This window comes from Natator depressus, chromosome 1, assembly GCF_965152275.1.
Source record: "Natator depressus isolate rNatDep1 chromosome 1, rNatDep2.hap1, whole genome shotgun sequence".
Lineage (NCBI taxonomy): Eukaryota > Metazoa > Chordata > Testudines > Cheloniidae > Natator > Natator depressus.
This window is the reverse complement of record NC_134234.1, coordinates 141484677-141512468: the sequence shown is the minus strand read 5'-3', so window position 1 is coordinate 141512468 and position 27792 is coordinate 141484677. Positions and strand designations below refer to the sequence as shown.

General features: G+C 44.4%; 1 protein-coding gene across 1 annotated transcript in view; it reads right to left on the bottom strand.

Moving 5' to 3' along the window:
- PDK3 (pyruvate dehydrogenase kinase 3) overlaps positions 1 to 26895 on the bottom strand; it is an 89349-nt gene extending 62454 nt beyond the window's left edge. The window contains exon 1 of the mRNA XM_074968299.1: positions 26737 to 26895. Coding sequence (XP_074824400.1) covers positions 26737 to 26842 — 106 coding nt within the window. The 5' untranslated portion in view covers positions 26843 to 26895. The remainder of the gene's footprint in view (positions 1 to 26736) is intronic.
- Positions 26896 to 27792: the final 897 nt, after the last annotated feature.

Here is a 27792-nt window from a genome sequence, read left to right as displayed (position 1 = left end):
AAATAAATTTAAAAGGTAATACCGTGATCTGTATCAAATTCTCACTTTGGTATTAAATCCACCATTGCCTCAACTATAGGTTATTAATCCTAGCCTCACATTTCTTGTTTGGTATTTTCATTTTTAGATTTTTTTTTAAGATTTATAAATTAAACTCTTCCCCTTTCATTTTTTATTCTTGTCTGTATTTCTTAAATTATTTTTAGCTGCCACCTTTTCATCTATGTTTATTTTTGTAGAAGCTTAACTAGTTTATATTCAAGTGAATACAAGTGAGTTACCCTCAAACTCTTAATCAGATTTTACTTTCTCTAAGTGATGGATGTACCTTCTTTGAATTATTATTTAATATGTTCCTTAATGAGAAAGAACTTTTGTACAGAATTTATAGTCAAAAGCTGAGTTATGTTATATGTACATATATACATATTTCTAACTTAACAAGCACAAGTAAAGTGCTTTTTCCACAGAACAACAAACAGATTCCAATGTATTGAATAATGTATTTCTATTAATCAATCTCCTCATCAGAGGAATTCGGTCTGCTGAGGAAGCATACATCTTTCTCATACTGACTGACTGATTCTGGTTCCGCATGGTGATAACTCTCTTTCATCTCGGTGGTGGGTTTTTTTGGTGATGAATAGTTAAGTACGGAGAACCTCCCATGTTTTAGTCACATGTTTATTGATTAAGCACAATGGAACTGTAACATCTAAAGTTGTTGGTTCAAGACTTTTCTTTTAAAGTTACTCACTCTTTAAAAACACTGAACCCCCATGGCTACTTTAACTTACACTGGGCACATTTTGGCCCATTCAGCTGCCCAAAATCTGACGGTCAGATAAGTGGTATAAAACCACATTTGCTCCCCACCCAGCGTCTGTGCCTCACTTCACCAGCTATAGCTCACTATGAAAAGTCCTAAGTCTTCTGACGTTGTCAGAGGCCAAGACATCATTCGGTTAGACAATTCAATTACTTTTTTTTATATTATTTTTAGCTTTCACCTTTTTCATCTATGTCTATTTTGTAGGAGCGCAACTAGTTGGTATGCAAGTGAATACTACTAGTGAGTTATCCTCAAAACTCTTAATAAAAGGCCAGATTTTATGTATACCAGACACAAATTAAAAGTCCACTAAAAAAATAAATAAATATTTTTGGGAGGGAGAACATTCTTTCAGCAGTTTTTTAGTCCAGAAGTGTCAGTTTTATAAAGATTTTAAAATACCATTTCAGATGTAGTCAAGCTGCTAAGATATTCAAGAATCTGCTTCAGAAAAAAAGGCTTCAAGATCGTACATCGGAAATGCAATGTATTAAATGTGTTTTTACAGATCCCTGCATGTTTAATTAAGAGTCTGAAAATAAAACATGTGCAGAGATCCCTACTGAGGAATTAGTAAATGCATTGTATGACGGTTGCAGCTCCTGTAGAGAATGTAGAGCGGTGAGATAACAGTGTTGTGAATTCAGCACTTCCGTTCTTAAAATGTCCCCTCATTCTAAGTACTAATAGTGTCCCAATCAAAATTCCTACTGAGCAGCTTGATAAACACATTTACAGGGGGGATTTGAAACAGGAATTGGGGGCGGGGGGGGGGGGTGTCTAGATTTTATACATGCACATGATAAGCAGGGCCATCCATTTGTTTTGGCTATGTTTTGGATTCTCTTCATCACACTTGGCAACAAAAAACACAATGCACTTCCTGTAGAAAACTATTGGAAAAAACCACCTGAAGAAAATCTGCTAAAAAAAAGCAACTTCCTAAAGAACAGTGACTCTTAAAACCATGCAGCCAAGAAGGAAAGCTAGAACTACTGCAACCAGTTTAACAGGCCTCAGCCTCAGGCACTGAAAGATACTATAACAAAGAGTCTGGATTTTTATATAAGATTATACACTTTATTAGGTGTATCAGGCACAACTGAAAGCAAAACAAAGATTAACACTAGCTAGCTACAAAATGTAATGGCTATAAACAATCTGTGCCGAATTCAGTTCCGGTGTAAAAAGGTACATTGGCATCTGTGTGAAATGGGTCTATGTCGTAGAACTGACTTCAGCCTGCTCACTTCTAGCTAAAATGACATTTACAATAGTAATTAAAAATTATTTTAAAAACACTTTCAGAAAAAAGTTAGAAAACACAACAAGAATTAGAAACCTGAGAACTTGGGTGTATACCCAGTTCCACTGGAACCTTGGTAATTTACTTCCAAATGGCGGATCTACTTAGCCCTTCACTAGCTAATTACTCAGTTTTCTCAAGTGGTCAAGATACCCCCACCTACAATGTTTACAGAAACATTTTACCCTCCAAGAGTTTTATTTCCTGAGCAAATCTATGGCGCCATAACAAAATTCAAGTGTTTGTTGGAGCTCCAGGTAAACAGAATGTGCTGATGTCCGAATTATATACATTCATCTTCTCTGATTACGCCCACGTGCTCTTCATGAAGCAACAAACTTTTATTTAATTCCATTTGAAAGAAAGAAAGAAACAAGACCAAATAGTACTTTATCCAGAAAAATTCTTTGTGGACAAGCTTTTTTAGTTCAGACCTTGGAACCGGCTTCCATGTTTGTTCAGAACACGGACAGATTAAGGCAATATGAAATCTTAACCATGTTCCACATGATCCCACCCCAGCAGCATGGCCCTGAACCTCTTCAAGGTGACACTGGCAGGGGCTATCAAAACCAGAGCAGTTTGCTGAGCTGGTTGGGAGACCAGCAACGTTCCTCTATGAGCAGACTGGGACTCCCTTGGAGATTGGACAACACTGTTCCCACTCAAATGAACAAAGAATCATAGAACCAGAGCGCTGGAAGGGACCTTGAGAGGTCATCTAGACCAGTGGTTCTCAAAGCCGGTCAAAGGGCACTCAAAGGGCGGCCGGCAGATCCCTCGGCCCGCGCCGCTTCCTGCAGCCCCCATTGGCCTGGAGCGGTGAACTGCGGCCAGTGGGAGCCGCAATCAGCTGAACCTGCGGACACAGCAGGTAAACAAACCGGCCAAGCCCACCAGGGGCTTTCCCTGAACAAGTGGCGGACCAGCTTTGGGAACAACTGATCTAAACCAATTCCCTGCACTCATGGCAGGACTAAGTATTATCTAGACCAGGGGTCAGCAACCTATGGCACGCGTGCCAAAGGTGGCACACGAGCTGACTGTCAGTGGCCCCCTGCCAGCCAGGGTCCCGGCCGCCGGCCCCCTGCCAGCCAGGGGGCCGGCGGCTGGTACCCTAGGCTGGCAGCAGAGCCCCCAGGACCGGTGGCCAAGACCCGAGGCCGGCGGCCCCCTGCCAGCCAGGGTCCCGGCCGCCGGCCTCGGGTCTTGGCCACCGGTCCTGGGGGCTCTGCTGCCAGCCTAGGGTACCAGCCGCCGGCCCCCTGCCAGTCAGGGTTCTGCCTGCCAGTCCCGCTCAGCCCACTGCCAGCCCAAGTCCCGGCCACCAGGTATTTTCACACATTAAATCTGTCCTCTGTCCCTCTCGGAGCCAGAAGTTATCTGATCACTCAGAAGCCTGTGTGCAGCTTAAAGTATCCATATACGTGCCAGACACTGGAAAACTCAGCAAGGAAAAGCAAGGGCGAGGATCACACTAAACTAATAAGATCTGCATTTTAATTTAATTTTAAATGAAGCTTCTTAAATATTTTTAAAACTTTATTTACTTTACATACAACAATAGTTTAGTTACAAATTATAGACTTATAGAGAGAGACCCTCTAAAAACATTAAAATGTATTACTGGCACGTGAAACCTTAAATTAGAGTCAGTAAATGAAGACTTGGCACATCACTTCTGAAAGGTTTCCGACCCTGATCTAGACCATTCCTACCAGGTGTTGTCTATCCTGCTCTTAAATATCTCCAATGATGGAAATTCCACAACCTCCCTAGGCAATTTATTCCAGTATTTAATCACCCTGACAGTTAGACATTTTTTCCTTATGTCCAACCTAAACCTCCCTTGCTGCAATTTAAGCCCATTGCTTCTTGTCCTATCCTCAGAGGTTAAGAAAAACAATTCTTCTCCCTCCTCCTTGTAACAATCTTTTACGTACTTGAAAACTGTTATGTTCCCCCTCAGTCTTCTCTTTTCCAGACTAAACAAACCCAATTTTTTCAATCTTCCCTCATAGGTCATGTCTTCTACACCTTTAATCATTTTTGTCGCTCTTCTCTGGACTCTCTTCAATTTGTCCATGTCCTTCCTGAAATGTGGCGCCCAGAACTGGACACAATACTCCAGTTGAGGCCTAATCAGAGCAGAGTAGAGCGGAAGAATTACTTCTTGTGTCTTGCTTACAACACTCCTGCTAATACATCCCAGAATAATGGGGGTTTTTTTGCAACAGCGTTAGACTGTTGCCTCATATTTAGATTGTGATCCACTATGACCTCCAGATCCCTTTCCACAGTACTCATTCCTAGGTAGTCATTGCCCATTTTGTGTGTGTGTGCAACTGATTGTTCCGTCCTAAATAGAGTACTTTGCATTTGCCCTTATTGAATTTCATCCTATTTATTTCAGACCATTTCTCCAGTTTGTCCAGATCATTTTGAGTTTTAAGCCTATCCTCCAAAGCACTTGCAACCCCTCCCAGCTTGGTATTGTCTGCAAACTTTATAAGTGTACTCTCTATGCCTTTATCTAAATCATTAATGAAGATATTGAACAGAACCAGACCCAGAACTGATCCCTGCGAGACCCCACTCGTTAGATCCTTCCAGCATGACTATGAACCACTAATAACTACTCCCAGTAAATGGTTTTCCAACCAGTTTTGCATTCATCTTATAGTAGCTCCATCTAGGCTGCATTTCCCTAGTTTCTTTATGAGAAGGTCATGCAAGACAGTATCAAAAGCTTTACTAAAGTTAAGATATACCACGTCTACCGCTTCCCCCCTAACCACAAGGCTTGTTACCCTGTCAAAGAAAACTATCAGGTTGGTTTAACAAAAATAGTTCTTGACAAATCCATGCTGACTGTTACTTATCAACTTATCTTCTAGATGTTTGCCAATTGATTGCTTAATTATTTGCTCCATTATCTTTCCGGGTACAGAAGTTAAGCTGACTGGTCTGTAATTCCCTGGCTTGTCCTTATTTCCCTTTTTATAGATGGGCACTATATTTGCCCTTTTCTAGTCTTCTGGAATCTCTCCCGTCTTCCATGACTTTTCAAAGAATCACTAATGGCTCAGGTATCTCCTCAGTCAGCTCCTTGAGTATTCTAGGATGCATTTCATCAGCCCCTGCTGACTTAAAAATTACTTAGACAAATTAGATGTCTTCAACTTGTTCTTTCCCTATTTTAGCCTCTTCTGATCCTACCTCATTTTCACTGGTATTCACTATGTGAGACGTCCAACCACCACCTCCTCCTAGAACCTGGAGTCAGGGGTGGGGAGGATCCTTCCTGACAACCCTTCATGCATATCCATGATCCCATGAGAGCAGACACTTTTTTGAAAAAAAATGTAAGCTCAGATTTTGAGCTATCAAGTGACTCCAGGAACTCAATCTCTGGGCACAGGCTTATGGGGCTTATGCCTTTATCCGGCATTAGTTGAGAATAAAGAACTTGAGAGGAAGGAGTGAAAAAAAACACACTTGCAACCCTTAGAACAGTCTGCACACCTGCAAACATTCAAAACAACACGTCTTCATGTGTTTTTAAAACATCCTTAACTATTTCAGAGCAAAATTTCTTCAAATCAAAGAATATGACCTTAGTTCAGGAATATATACCCATGCAAAGTTTGAAACCAAGCTTAGTTGTTAAAGTATGAAAGATAATTAATAAAAACAGCTGGGAAATTATTTTTATTCCTATTAAGATAATTCAGTGGCCAAATGGATATTTTAAACTTCTTGGCGCACATACACACAAAATCTCTTCCAGTTTCAGGGAATATATGAGCAGTTTCAGTTCAAAAGGTAACCTGAGAAAGTTATAACCAACTTAACCTGTATTTGGCAATGGAAAAATCTCACCACAATTAAAGAGACAATAGTGGTATCCAGAATGAAGATAATTGTGGTCTGCAGAATTCTTCCCTGGCTGTCTAAAGAGTGAAACATTTAGGAAAACAAGTAGTTGGGGACTGAAATGTTATGATGGGAGCTTGTTCATTTCTCATAAAATGGCTTACAAAACAAAAAAGTTTGATAAACCACTAAATTAGCCCTTCACATGAGAGCATCAAGACAACCACATCTATACAAAACAATGCACAGACAATAATGCAAGAGGGTTTTTTAGGTTCTAGTGTTTCCACTTCTACATTTTTTCTACTAGACAAATTTGTCGTGACAAAATACATATGTCAATTTTGCAGATGTTTTGGGAGTCAATCATGCACAGGTCAATCTCATCAACCTGGGAAAGTCATACTTGTATTACCCACATTTTTCCTTCTTTATTGTAAAGATGTTCAAGACAACAAGGTAAAGGACTTTTTCCAGTGGTACAACATTCTACAGCAAGGAGTCTTAATCACCATGATGGACAGAAGAAAAGTACTACATAATATTCCTAACTGGGAGAAGGAAGAAAGTGGACTTACTACGCAGCTACATTCCCTATAAAGTGCGTGTCTGGGTGACTGTGCACAAGGAAACAAAGTGCCATGGACCTAAATAGTGCAGCCGTTCAGGAGTGGCTGTGGCTCCACTAATTAGTGTCTCCTGGACCTTGGAGAGGGCGTGGAAGGTGAAGTGGTGGAGGAAATAGCGGGTGGGAGTCAGTGGGGTCAGGTGGGGACTAGGTTTGGGACAAAGTAAGCAGGCAGAGGAGTCCGACTTGGTCTGTTTCAGCCCCAGCTGGGCTGTGGGGGCTGCGAGAGACTGAGTCCCACTCTCAGATCTCCCAGCTCCAGCTGCACTGTGGGGGCTAGGAGGGGAGAGACTTCTGGCTGGAGAATAACTCCGGTAACTGTGGATTATTTGTTTGGATTCCTTTAAAAAAAAAACAAAAACAAAAAAACAATCTCTTCTCCTCCCCAAAACTGTCATTACAAATCACATTTAGTAACTTTTTTATAATCACAGAAGTGACAATGTATTATTTATGCCTAGCTTTTGCACTGAATGGCATTTCATAATTGCTTAAGTGGTACATAGGTTAATTAATCTAGTTCCTAAAATGAATGCTTAAAATGTTTGGATTTAGCTTTGTCTGGGAACATGTATTACAGCTTTAAAGTTTGATTTGCAGTATCACTCTTCTATTTTCTAACCCAGGGGTCCCCAACGTGGTGCCCACGGGCGCAATGGCGCCCACCAGGGCAGTTGTGTGCGCCCACAGGACACCGCGCTTCCGAAATGCCACCGCTGAGCGCGCCCGATGGAAAACCGCCAGCCGAAATGCCACCAAGAAGCGTTGCTGTTTCTCGGCAGCATTTTGGAGGCAACACTTTGTTCTGCTGCCACTTCTCGGCGGCATTTCGGCGGCAAGGTATCTGGTGCCCGCCACAGTCTTGTGGGAATAGGAATGTGCTATTCTCACATAAAGGTTGGGGATCACTGTTCTAATCTGTCATGTTCCAGCCTGAGCTCAGGGGCTGCAGCGGCCAGGAGAAATGCCTCTCCCCAAACAATTTCTAAAACTTAATGGAAAGCACTTGGATTCCAGACAAGTGATTTCCATTAAGTTTTAGAATTTGTTTGGGGAGAGGTACGGGAAATCATTAAGGCCAGATCTTTGCTATCTAGTACAGTTCTGGCTCTCCAGAGTACTCCCATTAACTCATAAGTAGCAAGCACTAGGTTTGGCGTTAGGTTCTTTGTAGGATGAAGACCTTATTTGCAAGCTCTTTGAAGCAGGGATCTGTCTGCAAACTCTGAAGCCATGTGTTAAGGTGCTCCATTTACTTAAGGGGCTTGTAAAAACTTAATAAGCCTACTCTGAGTTTTTAAGTTGGTGACACACCATGTGAAACCAGGAAAACTTTGCCTGTTTCTACAGGGCTCTGTTGCGTTTGCACAGCTTTGGTTCTAAACACTAATTTAAAATATCCATAACCAACCACTTGATGTTCTACTTCCCTTCATATTTTCAGTGTTGTCATTTCTTTGTTTATGGTTTTGTTTGCTCTCTGTGTTGCTTTATTATTTAATTGTACTGTTCTGTGTGTGTTTGAAGTATTAAATTAAGACAGGTTTCAGAGTAACAGCCGTGTTAGTCTGTATTCGCAAAAAGAAAAGGAGTACTTGTGGCACCTTAGAGACTAACCAATTTATTTGAGCATAAGCTTTCGTGAGCTACAGCATCCGATGAAGTGAGCTGTAGCTCACGAAAGCTTATGCTCAAATAAATTGGTTAGTCTCTAAGGTGCCACAAGTACACCTTTTATTAAATTAAAGAGTTGACATCCCACAGAAAAAGTATAAGCCTGAGTGAATGCCTTTTACTCTCCCTTCCAGTATCAGAAAATATTGTATTAATATTTGCAAATAGAGCATGACTATTTCTAGTTGACTCATATTTGTTTAGCATTTTAAAGCTGAGCTATGTGTGCAGATAATATGCGTGCAAGAGGGATAGTTTTGTGGACTACAAAAATCTGTAGCATGCTAGTGTTTCGGCAGATGCTTTTATGCTTTTTTAGAGCAGCTTTCCCTGAAGATGTAGTGGTCTATGATAGTACGTTATTAAATTGGGCCTCTGGTGCATATTTTTTATGCTTTCACTTAATGGCCATGTCTTTTTTATTTATATAGCTGTTTTCAGTATGCCACATTTTGGTGTGTTTACTAGCTTGAGTAGTTAGAAAGGATGATAAAATACATGTACTCTAAGGGCAGTGTTAATTTTCTTTTTATTTGATTTCATATTAAACATCTTAAGTAGTGTACCTTGTTAATTATCCCTTGTTTTAATATTCTCCTCTTCTTCCATACCTAAGAACTTTTAAAAAATATATATTAAATCTAGGTTGTTTGTTTGTATTGGTGCCGCACATCCACACATTACCTCAGTATTGGCGCTGCACGTAACAGAATTCATTCCACACATGGATGGAAAAATTAGAGGGAACATTGCTAGGCAGCCTTTAATGTATAGTCTATAGACAGCTGCTGCTGACGTGTAGTCTACAGGTGGTCTTAACCCACTGTGCTATTAGAGGGAGAATGCAACTGGAGTTGTTCTCTCTGATACATAATTTGAAATTTTTTCCTAACAGATATTAGCCTGAGGATGACTTACGAGCCTGGGTGAAAGGTACCTATTCCACCCACTCAATGCAGCGGTCCCCAAAAGCCGTATGTATTTAATTTACACTGCCACATCTCTTCCCTTACACCACACACCCCTCCCTCCAACCTCACTCCTCTTCCCACCCTGCTTTGAGGCAGGGAGAAGAGGAAGGAGGCATGTGAAGGCTGCTGCCGCAAGCTCCAAAACATTAAGGGACTCTCTACCACATAGCTATTCTACTGCACCTGGTTCTGATCCCCAGTGTCCTATTTCCTCCAATAAAAAGAGAAGTGGCTCTGGTCGCTCTCAACACCAGTTCCAGTTGCATTGATTGCCAGCTCTCCCCTTACCCTGAGAAATGCAACAGCTCCTCATCCCAAATTAACTCAATTGCCTTGGCAGGTTTTTGAACCCTGCTCATACATCACTACTTCCTCTAGAGACTGTAGGCATTCAAAATACAACACTTTATTTTGATCACAATTAAATTAGTTTAAAATTTAGTGTCTTTATTGCAGACTACATCACAAAGTACCATCACAAAATACCAGGTTTCAAGAGTCTTGGTTCACACAAAAAATTGGAGATCATACTGTACCCAATAAAAGAATGTATGAATCTCCCCAAATGACAACTACTTCATAAATGGATGAAGAAGGTGGGAGGTAAAGAGAAAAGTCAGGCCCCATAATAGGATTAGAATATCCAGTCTTCAGGACAAAGAGGCTTGCCTTTTTATTTATCTTCCAGTGCCACATATGCCAAGGATGATTAAAAAATGCAAGCAATGCCTCATTCATGCTAGCTGTTTGTGTGCACAAATATTTATTTCCTCTGCACTTATATGCTATCCAGCCACCAAGCAAAAAGCTACCTTTTAAACCAAGTTCAGTGAAAGAGTTACAGTTTGATTATAGACAAGATATCAGTGTGAATTAAGAACACACTTCCTATCTAGGAGTTGGGGATTAATATATTATCTTTATTAATTATTTGTATTGCCATAGTGCCTAGGAGTTCCAGTCATAGACCTGTACCCCAATGAGCTAGGCACTGTACGAATATAAACCAAAAGGATGGTCTCAGCCCAAGAGAGATCACAATCTAAGTATAAGATGAGACAATAGATGGATACAGACAGATTGACAGGGGAGTACAAGGAAACAATAAGGTAATACTGGTCGGCATGATAGGTAGAGGTCTCAGCATATGAGCAGCCTAACTGTTGTCAAGTTTTTTGTAGGCATCACGGAAAAGGAGAGCTAAGGAGGGATATGAAGAAAGAGAATACATTAGATTTGCAGATGTTTAGGGGGAGCTTCTCTCAAGCATGAAGTGCAGTATGGGAGAAAGCACAAAAGTACTTGTTTGAAAATTTAAGAAGTGGGAGATGGAGGCTGGCATCCAGGGCTAAGACGCAAGAGCTGACCTTTCAATTGCACATGAGAGAAAAGTAAGGTGGGAATAAATTGTGAATGGCCTTAAAAGTGAAGTCAAGTAGCTTATGTTCGATGGAATAAAGGGAGAGATAGTGGAGGGATGCAGAGACAGGGATGACATGGTGAAAGTGATGTGCTAGGAAAATGATCTTTGCAGCAGCTAAATGCACATGAGCACAGCATGATTGCATTTGTCAAAGGCAGAGAGAAGTAATCGAGACACAAGATGATGAGAACTTAGATTAGAGCTTGGCAGTGTAGATGGATAGGAAAGGCTGTATCTCAAAGATATTATGCAGAAAGAATATGCAAGATTTAGACATAGCCTGGATAGGAGGTCCTAGAGAGGGGTCCAAGTTGAAAATGATCTCCAGGTTATGGGCATGAACGACAGGCAGGATGGTGATGGTGTCCACAATGACCGAAAAAGGAGGTGGGGGAGTTGGAGGGGAAGATTACGAGTTCCATTTTAGCCATGCTGAGCTTGAATTGATGGCTAGACATCCATGTGGAGATGTCAAAGTTTGGTCTGTACAGGAAAGAAGACTGAAGTACAGAGGTAGATCTGTGTCTTTGTCACAGAATTTATGTTGACAGGTGAGATTAGTCAGAGATAAAGTTTAGAGGGAAGAGAGAAGGTGACCAAGACAGAGATCTGAGGAAACTTAAGAGAAAGTTGGAGAGGGGAATGAAGATGATCCTCTGAAGGACTTGTTAAAGAAGTCATCAGAGAGGCAGAACAACCAGGAGAGGAAAGAGTCATGGAAGCCATGGGAGGATGAAATTTTATTAAGAAAACATGGCTGACTACGTCAACAGTAGTTAACAGGTCAAGGACAATGAGGATGGAGTACAGATTCTCAGATTTGGTTAGAACAGTGCTACTCAAAGTGGTCTGTGGACCGGTGCCGGTCCGCGAGCCATCGGCTGCCAGTCTGTGCACACACTGGGAAAAAAAATTGCTGGTCCCCCACATCAGATAGCTTGAGAAGCACTGCGTTAGAACACAGAGACTTTGGCTAAAGTGATTTCAGTGAAGCAGAAGGGGTGGGAGTCAGATTAGACACACACTAGAATAGAATTGGAATAGAGGAATTCCAAACAGTGATTGTAAACAGAGCATTCCTGATCTTAAAGATGAAAATGATTAGGTGGATGGGTTGGTAACTGGGAGGGAAATGGGTTTAAGGGTGTTTTTTTTAAAAATGGGAGAGAATTAAGCATTCTTGTATTTTGTAGGGAAGAGCCAGAGGAGACTGACAAATTAAGGAAAAGAGTAAGCAAGGGGATGAGAATGGGGAAAGTAGAGATCAGGAAATGGGATGGGGTCAGTGGGGCACAAGGAGGGATTACACCAGGAGCAGCAGATGAGAAACTTCTGTGTTTGTGATGAGAGGTGGAGAAAAATTGTAAGAGGGAAAGGGAAGAGGGATCGTGTTGTGTTTTGTCAATTTACTCTTGGAAGAAACTGGCAAGAGACGCTGTGCAGAGAGAAAGGAAGAGGGTAGGGGGTTGAGGAGTGAGTTAAAGTTGGCAAAAAAGCAGTTGGGCTTGTGGACATGGGATTCAATAAGTTGGAAAAGCAGAACTGGTTACCTAGGAAGATGGCAAAAGTGGAGAAGGAGAGAATAAATTCATCGTGGAGGAAGTCAGATTGGTCGTGCGATTTCTGGTAGAGATGCTCCACAACACAAGCAGAGGATGGGAGGAAGCAGATGTTGGGAGTAAGACCCAATCCTTCCTACTCCCAGAGCTCCCATCTTTGGTTCTTAAAATCGTATAGAGCAAGCCTCAGCTTCAGTCCAAGTTCCATTCTGCTTTCTTATGGCTATTCTATTCCACTCAGAAAGAGTGCCCCATCAGAGGATAATACTTCATTAGTCATGGGTAAGGCTGTATTTTAGTCACAGGTATTTTTAGTAGAAGTCATGGACAGGTCAAGGGCAGTAAACAAAAATTCATGGCCTGTGACCGGTCCATGACTTTTACTGTATACCTCTAACTAAAACTTGGGCGGTGGGCCGCAGGTGCTTGGGGGTTGGTCTAGGGGCACTGCGGGTGGAGGCCGGCGGCCCGGGACCTTCGCTGGTGCTGGGAGGACGGGCAGCAGTGTGCAGCCACCAACTCTTGCTGGTGGCCGCTCTGAAAATTTTTCCTAAAATACTTAATTTTAGGAAAAACAAATAAATATGAACATACACATGTCTGAATCATTGTAATTTACTTACGTAGGGTTTGGGTTTTTTTGCACACTCAATAAAAATAGTGTACAGTGGTCTCTATTCTTTACTGGACCTAAACAGAATAGAAACACAAATAAGGTGTTTTGCACGTTCTTGTATTTTTGTTGTTTCTTTTGCTTCTTTGGTTGCTTTTTATAAAAGACTTACTAGCTGTTAAGTCTGCTGCTATGAAACCTGATACTTGTATGTTAATATCACTTTTCACAGCCTCCCAGCTAGCTACTAAATCTGCTATAAAAAGTGATATTAACAAACATACAAATATCACTTTTCACAGATTTACTCAGCCCCGGCAAGCGCAGAGACAAATTAAGCCCTGGATGGGGAGGTTTAGATATTAGCATGAGTAACAGGCCAAAAGCATGTGACCTTTCTTATGATTTCCTTCTTTTGGGGGGGATTGTTTGTGTTAAACTTGTAGTGACTCTTGAAATACCAGTATTATATTATTTAAGTTAGGGATGAGGTCATAGAACTACAGGAAATATGGTTTATTAGGTAACTGGTGCAGTAAATATTTGGTTTGTTTAGGTTATTATAAAGAAATGCTTAGCTCTCTAGTTAGGAAGAAATATGGTAAAATGAGATAAGAAAGCCTTGAAGAAAAAGAGGCCCAGTCATTAATCTTGTCTTGATCAGGGTAAAGAATACGACTTCATCTGGCCTTAGCTAAGGTTCAATTACCAGCAATGACATCAGTTGTTTGTTACAGTGAAGGAAAAACCCAAGGTTTCTTACGTTTTTTTTGTCAGAACGTTCCTTAACACACACACACACACCCCCGAGTCACACCACAATGGGAAGGTACCTCCCACACCTGATCCTGTTGTAAATATTTTGCCCAGTGCTTGTAACTGTAATGTTGCAAGGATATGGAATATAGGCATGTATATGCTTAGATTTGCATTTTGGATGTAAGCAACAAGTGGCCTTTGGACTAATAAAGGAATGCTTGTGTGGAAACTGAGTCATGATATACCTTAAAAACTTATTAGGAAAATTATTTCCAACATACTTGGTGCTTTCAAAGGGCCAATTTCACATAGCTGAAAACAAAGATGACCTTTCAGCTGGGAGGAAGAATTTAGTTAGAGAAATGTGAAAGATAATTAGGAATGTTTAAGAATACTTTATTAGATACCCAAAAAGCCACAATTGGGGAAGAAGGTCAAAAAACCGATCTGATTTAGAGGGGAAGCGAAGGCAGCTATAAAACATTAAAAAAATTAACAAATGGAAAAGAGAGGAAGCTGACAGTAATAAAGATAAGTCAGAAGCTAGGAAATGTGGAAAATTGATAAGGGAAGCAAAGGGACAAAAGGGAACAACTATGGCCAGCAGAGTTAAGGACAATATGAAGGAGTTTTTTTAATGTATATCAGATACAAAAAAGAATCTTAACAATGGTATTGGTCCACTACTAGAGGGAAATGGAAGAATTATCAATAGTAATACAGAAAAGGCAAAAGTGTTCAATAAACATTTATGTTCTGTATTTTGGAAAAAAGTAGATAATGTAGTCATCTCATATGATAACACTCTTCCCATTCCACTGGTATCTCAGGAGATTGTTAAACATCAGCTATCAAAGTTAGACATTTTTAAATAAGCAGGTCCAGATAATGTACACCCAAGAGTTCTAAAAGAGCTGGCTACGGAGCTTGCTGAACCATTCATGATGATTTTCAGTAAGTCTTGGCACACTGGAGAAGTTCCAAAACACTGGAAGAAAGCTATGTTACGACAATTTTTAAAAAAGGTAAATGGGATGACCCAGGTAATTATAGGCCTGTCAGTCCGACATCAATCTCAGGCAAGATAATGAAACGCCTGATACAGGACTTGATTAATAATATAATGAATGCCTATCAACATGGGTTTATGGAAAGCAGATCCTGCCAAACTATCTTTTTTATGAGATTATAAATTTGGTTGATAAAGGTAATAGTGTTGATGTAATATACTTAAACATCTGTAATGCGTTTGACTTCGTACAGCATGACATTTTGATTAAAAAACTAGAACAAGTTAACATGGCACACACTAAATGGATTAAGAACTGGCTAATTGATAGATCTCAAAAATTAACTGTAAATAAGAATCATCACGGAACGGATGTGTTTCTAGAAGGGTCCCACATGGATTAATTCTTTGCCCTACTCTATTTAGCATTTTTATCAATGACCTAGAATCATCACTGATAAAGTCTGCAGATGACACAAAAATTGGGAGGATTGATAAACAATGAAAAGAAGAGGTATTGATATAGAGCAATCTGGACCATTTTGTAAGCTGGGCACAAGCAAACAACTCATGTTTTAATATGACAATGTAAATGTATACATCTAACAACAAAGAACATAGGCTATACTTACAGTATGCGGACTCTATACTTGGAAGCAGTGATTCTAAAAAGGTTTGAGGGTTGTAGTGGATAAGCAGCTGAACATGAGCTCCCAGTGTAATGCTGTGGCCAAAAGAGCTAATGCAATCCTTGGATGTATAAATACAGGAATCTCAAGTAGGAGCAGAGAGGGTACTGTACCTCTATACTTGGCATTTCTGCTGGAACACTGTGTCCAGTTCTGGTATCCACAAATCAAGAAAGATGTTGAAAAATTGGACAGGGTTCAGAAAGGAGACCCAAGAACGATTAGAGGATTAGAAAACCTACCTTGTAGTGACAGACTCAGGGGGCTCCATCTATTGAATGTACCGAAGAGAAGATGAAGGGGTTTTTATACTCTGAAAGTACCTAAATGGGGAACACATATTTAATAATGGGCTCTTCAGTCTAACAGACAAAGATATAACATGATCCAATGGCTGGAAATTGAAGCTCAACAAATTCAAACTGGAAATAAGGCATACATTTGTAAGTGAGAGTAATTAACCACTGGAACAGTTTACCAAGGGTCATGGTGGATTCTCTATAACTAAAGCTGCAAATCATTCACGGATGTCACAGCTTCCGTGCATTTCCCTGACCTCCGTGAATTTTTCTGCAGCAGGTGCGACCGACCCCAGGGCCACACCAGCAGTGAGGAAGCCCCAGAACCAGCCGTGCTGGCCACTGCTCTGGCAGCCCCAGGCAGCTGGTCCCCGGCGCTGCCCTGGACCAGTGGTCTGGGACCAGCAGCAGTGTCCTGGGCCAGCCCCCCGCCCAGAGTGGCTGCAGGGCCCGGGCCAGACCCCCCAGCAGAGGTGTGGGGCCCTGCGCTGCCCCCCGCCAGGGGCAGCAGTCTTCAGGAGCGCTCGTCTCCCAGCAGGTAAGATTCAGTCACAGGTATTTTTAGTAAAAGTCATGGACAGGTCACAGGGCCGTGACCAACTTTTACTAAAAATGCCCATGACTAAAATGTAGCCTTATCTATAACTGACCATTTTTAAATAAAGAATGCATGTTTTTCTAAAAGATGTTCTCTGTATTGTTTTGGGGAGGTTCTGTAGCTTGTGTTATATAGGAGGTCACACTAGATGATCACAATGATCACTTCTGGCCTTGAATCTATGAATATTACTTTTCTGTGACAAAAAGAAAAGGAGTACTTGTGGCACCTTAGGGACTAACCAATTTATTTGAGCATGAGCTTTCGTGAGCTACAGCTCACTTCATCGGATGCATACTGTGGAAAGTGTAGAAGATCTTTTTATACACACAAAGCATGAAAAAATACCTCCCCCCACCCCACTCTCCTGCTGGTAATAGCTTATCTAAAGTGATCACTCGCCTTACAATGTGTATGATAATCAAGGTGGGCCATTTCCAGCACAAATCCAGGGTTTAACAAGAACATCGGGGGGGGGGGGGGTAAGGAAAAAACAAGGGGAAATAGGTTACCTTGCATAATGACTTAGCCACTCCCAGTCTCTATTCAAGCCTAAGTTAATTGTATCCAATTTGCAAATGAATTCCAATTCAACAGTCTCTCGCTGGAGTCTGGATTTGAAGTTTTTTTGTTGTAATATCGCAACTTTCATGTCTGTAATCGCGTGACCAGAGAGATTGAAGTGTTCTCCAACTGGTTTATGAATGTTATAATTCTTGACATCTGATTTGTGTCCATTTATTCTTTTACGTAGAGACTGTCCAGTTTGACCAATGTACATGGCAGAGGGGCATTGCTGGCACATGATGGCATATATCACATTGGTGGATGTGCAGGTGAACGAGCCTCTAATAGTGTGGCTGATGTGATTAGGCCCTGTGATGGTGTCCCCTGAATAGATATGTGGGCACAGTTGGCAACGGGCTTTGGTGCAAGGATAGGTTCCTGGGTTAGTGGTTCTGTTGTGTGGTATGTGGTTGTTGGTGAGTATTTGCTTCAGGTTGGGGGGCTGTCTGTAGGCAAGGACTGGCCTGTCTCCCAAGATTTGTGAGAGTGTTGGGTCATCCTTCAGGATAGGTTGTAGATCCTTGATAATGCGTTGGAGGGGTTTTAGTTGGGGGCTGAAGGTGACGGCTAGTGGCGTTCTGTTATTTTCTTTGTTAGGCCTGTCCTGTAGTAGGTGACTTCTGGGAACTCTTCTGGCTCTATCAATCTGTTTTTTCACTTCCGTAGGTGGGTACAGAATGCTTGATAGAGATCTTGTAGGTGTTTGTCTCTGTCTGAGGGGTTGGAGCAAATGCGGTTGTATCGCAGAGCTTGGCTGTAGACAATGGATCGTGTGGTGTGGTCAGGGTGAAAGCTGGAGGCATGTAGGTAGGCATAGCGGTCAGTAGGTTTCCGTTATAGGGTGGTGTTTATGTGACCATCGCTTATTAGCACTGTAGTGTCCAGGAAGTGGATCTCTTGTGTGGCCTGGTCCAGGCTGAGGTGGTTGGTGGGATGGAAATTGTTGAAATCATGGTGGAATTCCTCAAGGGCTTTTTTTCCCATGGGTCCAGATGATGAAGATGTCATCAATATAGCGCAAGCAGAGTAGGGGCGTTAGGGGACGAGAGCTGAGGAAGCGTTGTTCTAAGTCACCCATAAAAATGTTGGCATACTGTGGGGCCATGCGGGTACCCATAGCAGTGCCGCTGATTTGAAGGTATATCCATAACTATTTTACATTTGGGGACAATGTAAGGACAAAGTCACAAAGTTCAGCCACCAGGTTAGCCGTGACATTATCGGGGATAGTGTTCTTGACGGCTTGTAGTCCATCTTTGTGTGGAATGTTGGTGTAGAGGGCTTCTACATCCATAGTGGCCAGGACGGTGTTATCAGGACAATCACCGATGGATTGTAGTTTCCTCAGGAAGTCAGTGGTGTCTCGAAGGTAGCTGGGAGTGCTGGTAGCGTAGGGCCTGAGGAGGGAGTCTACATAGCCAGACAATCCTGCTGTCAGGGTGCCAATGCCTGAGATGATGGGGCGCCCAGGATTTCCAGGTTTATGGATCTTGGGTAGTAGATAGAATATCCCAGGTTGGGGTTCCAGGGGTGTGTCTGTGCGGATTTGATCTTGTGCTTTTTCAGGGAGTTTCTTGAGCAAATGCTGTAGTTTCTTTTGGTAACTCTCAGTGGGATCAGAGGGTAATGGCTTGTAGAAAGTGGTGTTGGAGAGCTGCCGAGCAGCCTCTTGTTCATATTCCGACCTATTCATGATGACAACAGCACCTCCTTTGTCAGCCTTTTTGATTATGATGTCAGAGTTGTTTCTGAGGCTGTGGATGGCATTGTGTTCCGCACGGCTGAGGTTGTGGGGCAAGTGATGCTGCTTTTCCACAATTTCAGCCCGTGCACATCGGCGGAAGCACTCTATGTAGAAGTCCAGTCTGCTGTCTCGACCTTCAGGAGGAGTCCACCTAGAATCCTCCTTTTTGCAGTGTTGGTAGGGAGGCCTCTGTGGATTAGTATGTTGTTCAGAGGTATGTTGGAAATATTCCTTGAGTCGGAGACGTCGAAAATAGGATTCTAGGTCACCACAGAACTGTATCATGTTCATGGGGGTGGAGGGGCAGAAGGAGAGGCCCCGAGATAGGACAGCTGCTTCTGCTGGGCTAAGAGTATAGTTGGATAGGTTAACTATATTGCTGGGTGGGTTGAGGGAACCATTGCTGTGGTCCCTTGTGGCATGTAGTAGTTTAGAAAGTTTAGTGTCCTTTTTCTTTTGTAGAGAAGCAAAGTGTGTGTTGTAAATGGCTTGTCTAGTTTTAGTAAAGTCCAGCCACGAGGAAGTTTGTGTGGAAGGTTGTTTTTTTTTATGAGAGTATCCATTTTTGAGAGCTCATTCTTTATCTTTCCCCTGTTTGCTGCAGAGGATGTTGATCAGCAATTGCTGTAATTGCCACAGAAATGGAAAGGGAACGAGGTCCATAAGACCCTCGCATATTAAGACATGGACATCTCATCTATTAAGACATTTGAAGAAGTCTGAAAATCCAACCCCCAAGGCTTTATATCTTAACGGACTGCTACAAATCTACAGTCTGCCTTCCCATTCATTGCTAGCTCTTCTGCACATTACAAACATAGGTTCTGATTCATAGATGTCTTGTTCCCAGAACCACAACACTACACACATTGCTAACTTCAAAATCAAATAATTAAGGCTATGGCTTCACTAGAGAGCTTACAGTGGCCCAGCTGCATCGCTGCAGCTGGGCCACTGTAAGCTCTCTAGTGTAACCACTCTAAGCCAACAGGAGAGAGCTCTCCCATCAGCTTAATTACTCCAGCCCCCGCGAGCGGTGGTAGCTATGTTGGTGGAAGAAGCTCTCCCACCAACACAGCACAGTCCACGCCAGCACTTAAGTTGCCATAAGTTATGTCGCTTAAGGGGTTGGCTAATTCATACCCCTGAGTAATATAATTTATGTCAACAAGCTGTAGTGTAGCCATAGCCTTTAGCCATAGGACATTAATTATTTGGATGAGTTCCTTCCCACCCCCACCCCCCCATCCAAGTAGTGGCTATCTGATATTTGAATTTTTATGTATTGTAATTTTAAAAAGGAGGGGAAAGTCTCATCCCTACTTTTTAAGCTACATTTAAATTTAACCTTATTACTGCAGAATCCATCTCACAAATGTGTTAATGCTGAACTATAGCCCTAATGAAGGAAAAATTAGGGTAACTGGCCATCCCAGTTCTATTGCTAGCCTAATAGCTCCAAAACACTTAAATTATGGGTTTCAGATAACTCAATCTATTTTTCTTGACTGAGCTCTACAATAGCCATGATTGTATTTAAAATTTGGGAAGTTACTATGTGAGCCATTCAAAAAAAAAAAAAAAAAGTTAAGGCCTGAAGTAGGAAAAAAGGGGCACCTCTTTGGATGAATGTTTAAAGGAAAAACATCTAAGTGCATGGATTGATTTAAATGAAAGCCCAAAACTACTTTTGGGATGAATTTAGGGTATAGTTTGAGTATACGGTTGTCTCTGTAGAAAACTGTTCCAGTCACAAGGGTTTGTAATTCATCCATTCTGTGTACTGAAGTGATTGTCACAAGGAAAGCAGTCTTCATAGACTGGAGAATTAACAAACATGAAGCTAAAGGATTAAATGGAGGACCCATCCAAGTGAGGGGAGATTTCCAAAGCTAGAAGGAATGCCCTAATAAATCCTCTAAAAAACTTAATCACTGAAGGCTGAGAGAACACTGTATAACCTTGAATACTAATAGCTGCACATCACACTATTAACTATTTACAATAAAAGTTACTAAAAGAGTAAAAAGGAGCACAAGTGCAAGTGACAGCTAGCTGGCTCCACAGGAGACAAGGAGGAACTGAGGGTTGGTTGGTCGCTCAGCCCCCTTTATACTCTCAATTGAGGGGTCCCCACAAGGGCATGAAGTGCACAGATGGATAGTGCTGGCTAAAGTGTTGTGATCGCCAGCACACTGGGTTCATGCACACCAGAAGTGGAACACAACAGTGAACTTGTCTGCACTTACAGAGCTGCAGTGGCACTTAGCGAGGATGCTACCTACACTGACAAGAGCTTCTATCCTTAAACTTCATCATAGGTACTCCACCTCCTGGAGAGGCAGTAGCTATGTCAACAAGAGAAGCCTTCCCACTGATATAGCTGTCTACATTGGGAGTTAGGTCGATATAACTGCATTGCTCAGCGGAGTGTACACCCCTGAGCAACACAGTTATGCCAACACAAGTTTATAGAGTAGAACAAGGCAATGACAAGCACTCAAAGAAGAACATTTTAAAAAAAAAAACACGGGTGAGAATACATTTAACACTTGCAAAATTCACAAAGGGACAAAGGACAGCTTCAGGTTAAAAATTGTTATTTTAACCAAAAAGTTGTGTTATACATTAGAAAGGGTAGTACTTTCAAAGTCTATATTTTTGCATGCAGTGTTGTTGTAGCTGTGTTGGTCCCAGGATATTAGGGTATCTCTTAACTGGCAACGTTAAAGCTCTGTGGCTGCGTAGTCGCAGCACCAGCACTGGAAGAAAGCTCTCCCAATGCTGTAAAAAAACCACCCCCACGAGTGGAGTCACTCCCAGCACTGTAGCACTATCTACACTGCCACTTTACAGTACTGAAACTTGCAGCCCCGGGGAGGGGGGGGTTTCCACACCCCTGAGCGAGAAAGTTGCAGCGTGTAAAGTGGCAGTGTAGACAAGGCCTTAGAGAGACAAGGTGGGTGAGGTACAAATGAACTCTCACAGGAAAATGATAAAAGATAAAAACACCACATCAGTGGTGGGTAAACACTTTTCACATAGCAATCACTGCATCTGACCTACAAGTCTTCATCCTCAAAGGAAATCTGCACAACACTTTCAAAAGACCAGCCTGGGAGCTTAAATTTATAACTTTGCTAGATACTAAAAATCATGGACTGAATAGAAACAAAAAGAAAAGGAGTACTAGTGGCACCTTAGAGACTAACCAGTGGATTTATGGCTTATTACAATCTGTAACCTACTCACAACCTCCCCCCCAATTGCTCCCCCACCCTTTCTTCCCTAGGACTAGACAGGTGTTAATGGGCCACTTACCACACATTTCAAGGGACCATTCAAGGTGAACTACTTATACTAAACAATCTGTTTCACCTTGTATTTGAGAGACAAGGTGAGTGAGGTAATATCTTTTATAGGACCAACTACTGTTGGTAAGAAAGACAAGCTTTCCAATCTTACACAGAGCTCTTCTTCAGGTCACTTTGTATTTAGCAACAACACCCAGACTATGGGCTTGGCTACACTTGCAGATGTAGACCGCTGGGAGTTAAACCAGCCTTCAGAGTCCGCAGCAGAGAAAACACTGCTGTGTGTTTACACTGTCAGCTGCAAGCGCACTGGCGTGGCCACATTAGCAGCTCTTGCAACGCCACAGAGAGCAGTGCATTGTGGTAGCCATCCCAGTGTGCAAGTGGCTGCAGTGTGCTTTTCAAATGGGCGGGGGGGTTGTGTGTATGTGGGGGGAGAGACCGTGTGTTTTGGGGGGCAGAAAGTGTGTCAGCATGCTGTCCTGTAAGTTCAGAAAGCGACAGACCCCCGCCTCACACACACAGCAGCAGCATTCCACAGTAATGGTTTGCTTTGTCCTGGAGCAGATAAGCATGCCAGCGATCAGAAACAGAGCTTCGAAAGGGGATATCCGTATACCTGCAGCCAAGTTCGGGCTTGTCTACATTTACATTTTATAGCACTCTAAGGCTTGTTGGCTCAGGGGGGTGAAAAATAACCCCCCTGAGCGCAGCAAGTCTGAGCACTTTAAAGCGCTAGTGTAGCCATGCTCCCAGCACTCGGAGCCATGCTCCCAGCACTAGGAGCTAATCCCCTCATGGAGGTGGATTACCAGGAGCGCTGGGAGAGCTCTCACCCAGCGCTCATGCACGACCACACTCACACTTCAAAGCGCTGCCGTTCCCACGAAAGCACTTTGAAGTTTCTAGTGTAGCCATGCCCTTCAAAACAATGACAAGAGTGGCCACTTGACTTCAGGGCATTATGGGATGTTTCCGGAGGCCAAACAGCGCAGTAATGCAACACACTGTTCACACTGACTCCCAGGGGTTTCAGCTGGGGCGCAGCAAGCTTTATGCTTCTCGTGGAGGTGGATTACCAGGAGCACTTCAGCTGCAGAGTCCAGGCGCTCTAAGTGCCTTGCCAATGTGGACACGTCAGGAGTCAGGGCACCCGGGGCCGATTTAATGCGCCTTAACTTGCAAATGTAGCCAAGCCCTATGTCTACACAACAGCAGCTGCACCGCTGTAGCACTTCTGGTGAAGACGCTCTGAGGCAGGGGTGGCCAACCTGAGCCTGAGAAGGAACAGAATTTACATTGCCAAAGAGCCACAGTAATAAGTCAGCAGCCCCCCCATTAGCTCCCCACCCCCCTTCCCAGCGCCTACCGGCAGCCCTACCGGTCAGTGCCTCTCCCTCCCTCTCTGCACCTCCCGATCAGCTGTTTTGTGGTGTGCAGGAGGCTCTGGAGAGGAGGGTGGATGGCACGGCAGGCTTAGGGGAGGAGGTGGGAAGGGATGAAGTGGGGGCAGGGCCTGTTGCAGTGCCAGGGTTGAGCAGTGACCACCCCCTGGCACATTGGAAAGTTGGCGCCTGTAGCTCCAGTCCCAGAGTCGGTGCCTATACAAGGAGCCGCATATTAACTTCTGAAGAGCTGCATGTGGCTCCGGAGCCACAGGCTGGTCAACCTGCATCTGAGAAGGAACCAGAATTTAACAATGTGCATTGCCAAAGAGCCACAGTAACACATCAGCAGCCCCGCCCCCCGTCAGCTCCCTCCCTGCCCCCAGTGTCTCTCATCCGCCAACAGCACCGCCGATCAGCACCTGACCCTCCATCCCTGCACCTCCCGCCCGCCGCCATCAGCTGTTCTGTGGCGTGCAGGAGGCTCAGGGGAGGGAGGAGGAGGAGCAAGGGCACGGCAGACTCAAGGGAAGGGACGGAGGCGTTGGAGGAAGGAGTGGAGTGTGGCTGGGGCCTGAGGCAGAGCCAGAGGTTGAGCAGTGAGCACCCTGTAGCACACTGGAAAGTTGGCGCCTGTAGCTCCAGCCCCGGAGTTGGCGCCTATGCAAGGAGCTGCATATTAACCTCTGAAGAGCCCCATGTGGCTCCGGAGCTACAGGTTGGCCACCCCTGCTCTAAGGCTATATCTACATTACCGTTTTGTCAGTATAACTTATGTCACTCAGCGGTGTGAAAAAACACCCCTCAGAGAAACGTAAGTTACACCTACAGAAGCACCAGTGTGGACAGCGCTATGTTGACAGGAGATGCTCGCTTGCCTATCTAGCTACCACCGCTCGACAGGAAGACTCTCCCATTGGCATAGAGAAGCTACACAAGCGATCTTACAGCAGCACAGCTGCATCAGTATAGCTGTGTTGCTGTAAAATCGCTAGTGTAGACATGGCCTAAGCTGACAGGAAAGAGCTCTCCCTTCCAGGACTTTGGAGCGGAGCCCACGGAGCAGCGGAGCTGCAGGTTTTTGCCTGGAGCTGGAGCAGAGCCAGAGCACAGCTCCAAAGCTCTGCTCCCTTCGGCTTAATAAATCCTACCTTCAAGAGAGGCACTAGCTATGTCGGCGTGAGAAGTTCTCCCACCGACATAGTGCTGTCCACACTGGTGCTTGGGTCAGTATAATTTACGTCAGTCAGGGGTGTGGATTATTCAAACTCTGCTCCGAGCGACATATGTTATGCCAAAGTAATCTGTAGTGTAGACATAGCCTGAGTTAGTTTCCCAGACCTGAAGAAGAGCTCTGCGTAAGCTCGAAAGCTTTTTTCTCTCACCAACAGAAGCTGGTCCAATAAAAGATATTTTGCACTCACACAGGCTAACAATGAAAACTGACTGGTCAGTCTGACTTTCTGGGTTGTCCGCAGAGGGGAATCAGGGAAAGATCTAAAAGTAGTAGCTGAAGAACCATTGTATTGGAACAATACCTTACTGTTTGGGTTGCAAACACACAATATTGAAATATTTAAGTTCCAACAAAACATTATTGATTTTAGGTTGTTTCATTCTGTTCCCAACCCCATTTACACAGACCTAATTCTGGGGTTATTATGGATACCTGACAGTTTCCCTTCAAATAATTAATATTTCTGTCACAGGAAATTTCAACTGCTAATAGAGATATAGCAGGGGCTATTTTAAAGATAAACAGCAAAAAAAAATTATTTTGTGCTTTATTTTACTTCTTTACTGTGTATAAAGGACTAAAACATTTTTCCTCATCCTCCCCCTTTTTTTTTTTAATATTGGAAATCAAGCCTAGAAAATGCCTGAAAGACTATAATTACTTGGGGAACATCAGAAGAGCCAAGGGAGCGAATGGTTTCAGAGTAACAGCCATGTTAGTCTGTATTCGTAAAAAGAAAAAAGAAAAGGAGTACTTGTGGCACCTTAGAGACTAACCAGTTTATTTGAGCATGAGCTTTCGTGAGCTACAGCTCACTTCATCGGATGCATAGTGAATGTTGTCTAAGAGGCGAAGGAATTTTAAATGAGACTATTTAAAACTGTCTTTTTGTACATAACTTCAATCATGAATAAATGTTTTGGAAAAAGGAAGCCTTTGCTAAGGATTCAATACCTTCAACGAACATACTGAAGGCCCCAGAAGTCCATCATCAAAAGCACGGAAGAACAAACTCAACATTCCTGATATATCTAATACAAACAGCAAACAGAGAAAACTCCTTTCAAATGATCTTTATTGTACAAAATGAAGACGTTTGAGAGCACAAGCCCAATTTTAAAAAATTCTTTGCAGATCATCTTTAAGTTAAGCAGAGATCTTTTTAAAGCAGTACCAAGAGGAACGAAAGCCCACTACCCTACACACTGAGTTAGAGTCAAAGGCACAACTCCACTCACAGGTCTCAAGGAATTGAAGAGAAGAGGATATTTGCTACCAACCACCTGCACAGACATAAGGCTTGTCCTCATCGCAGCGTTAGCATGAGACACAACTCAAGTGTGACCCTCACCCAATTCTTGTTCACACACACAAATCTCCAGCTCAGTTTAAGTGGTGCTTTAAACCCAAGCTAGCTGGCCACTCAGGGAGCATGGGTTAAAAAACACTCAAGTGCTGCTGCTGATGCTTGAGTCAGTAAGGCAATGAGGATGCAGCACTCTGTGCAGATAATACAGTCACTCTGTACAGCTTGCCATGTGATTGCTCTCACTTGAGCTAGGCTAACTCCCGAGGAGCGAACTGGAGCGCAGGTAACTCGAGAGAGCACTGCAGTGAAGCAGCCCCCATCTCTTCCCTGTCTCATGTAGGAGATCTCCTCGCAGCCAGTTTCTCTGTCCCCCTGACCCCCTCCAGCTCTCAAGGTTCCGCAGCTGCAGTAACAACAGTAACCCTCAGCCAGGCCTCTGCAAGCCTCCTGCGCCGGGTATTTCGGCGACTCCTAGCTCCGGCCACACACGCAGAGGCGCCGCTCGGAGGCCAAGCCGAGGCGTGCAGTTGTCCGGGCCGGTTCCGGGGAGCACGCGGAACAACCCAGGAGAAGTTTTCCAGGCGAGGGAGGCGCAGGAGAGCGGCCGTTGCCACGGGGGACGCAGGAGCCCGCGTGGCAAGGAAGCGGCGGCGGCGCGGGCGCCTCCAACCTGGGCGGGCGGCGCTCCCTGCCCAGCGGAGGCGAGAGGGGCCTCCTCACCCACAGCGGGGCTGGGCGCATCGCCGCCCCGTGGCGAGCCACGTGCCCGACACGCATCACCCCGCTCAGCCTCCCCCACCCCACCAGCCAGGCGGTGCCGGTGCCACCCCCCTCCCCCCAACCGGGCGGCTGCGCACCCCCCCCCGCGAGAGACCGAGCAGCCCGGGGGGGTCCCGCTGCGAGGGCAGCTGGGGCTGACACCCCCGCGGGGGGGCGCCACTCACCGAAGTCCAGGAACTGCTTGATGGAGAGCGGCGAGGGGGAGAAGCGCGAGTAGTGCTCGATCTGCTTGGGGATGGGGCTCTTCAGCAGCGCCCCGCACAGCCGCATGGCGCGCCGCTCCCCGGGCCCGCCTGCGCGGCTCGGCCGGGCTAGTGAGCGGGGGCCGGGGCGCAGCCGCCCCCCGTCATGCCGGGCAGCCGCGAGGCCGGCTCCGTCTGTCACCGGCAGCCAACGGGGGCCGGCGGCTGAGAGGGAGGAAGGGAGGGAGCTCCCCGCCCGGCGACAGCACCTGACGCGCGCGCGCACCCCGGCAGCCGCTCGCACGCAGCCGCGCCCGCTGCTGGGCGCGTGCGCCAACTGCCCCTGGCCGCGGGCCCGGGCTGGCGAGGGTTCGGGTCTGGGGGAGTGAGGTTGGCAGGAGAGGGGTGTAACAGCGAGACAGACGGGGGAGAGGCTGTCTCACACACACACAGAGCAACATCCATGTCCTTCCTGGCATGGGGGAGAGACTGTCACACACACACACACACACAAACAGCAACATCCTCCATGTCCCTCCTGGCACGGGGAGAGACTGTCACACACACAAACAGCAACATCGTCCATGTCCTTCCTGGCATAGGGGGGAGAGACTGTCACACACACACACACACACATACAGCAACATCCTCCATGTCCCTCCTGGCACAGGGGGAGAGACTGTCACACACACACACACACACAAACAGCAACATCTTCCATGTCCCTCCTGGCACAGGGAGAGACTGTCACACACACGCAGAGCAACTACCTGCATGTTCCTCCTTACACAGAGGGAGAGACTGTCACATGCCCCCTTCCTTGCTGCCCCCACAGAAGAGAAAAAACTGTCACAGGCCCAGCAACCACTCTCACGTCCACAGCAGGGGAACCACTGAATGAAAAGACACCCAGCAAAACTCTCTTCTCTCCCTCCCTCCATCACACAGGAGAACAGCCTGTAGCACACCCTTCGCCCCCACACAGGGAAATAGGTAACATGTTCACTGCCAAAAAAAAAAAAAAGTGTATTTTTACAT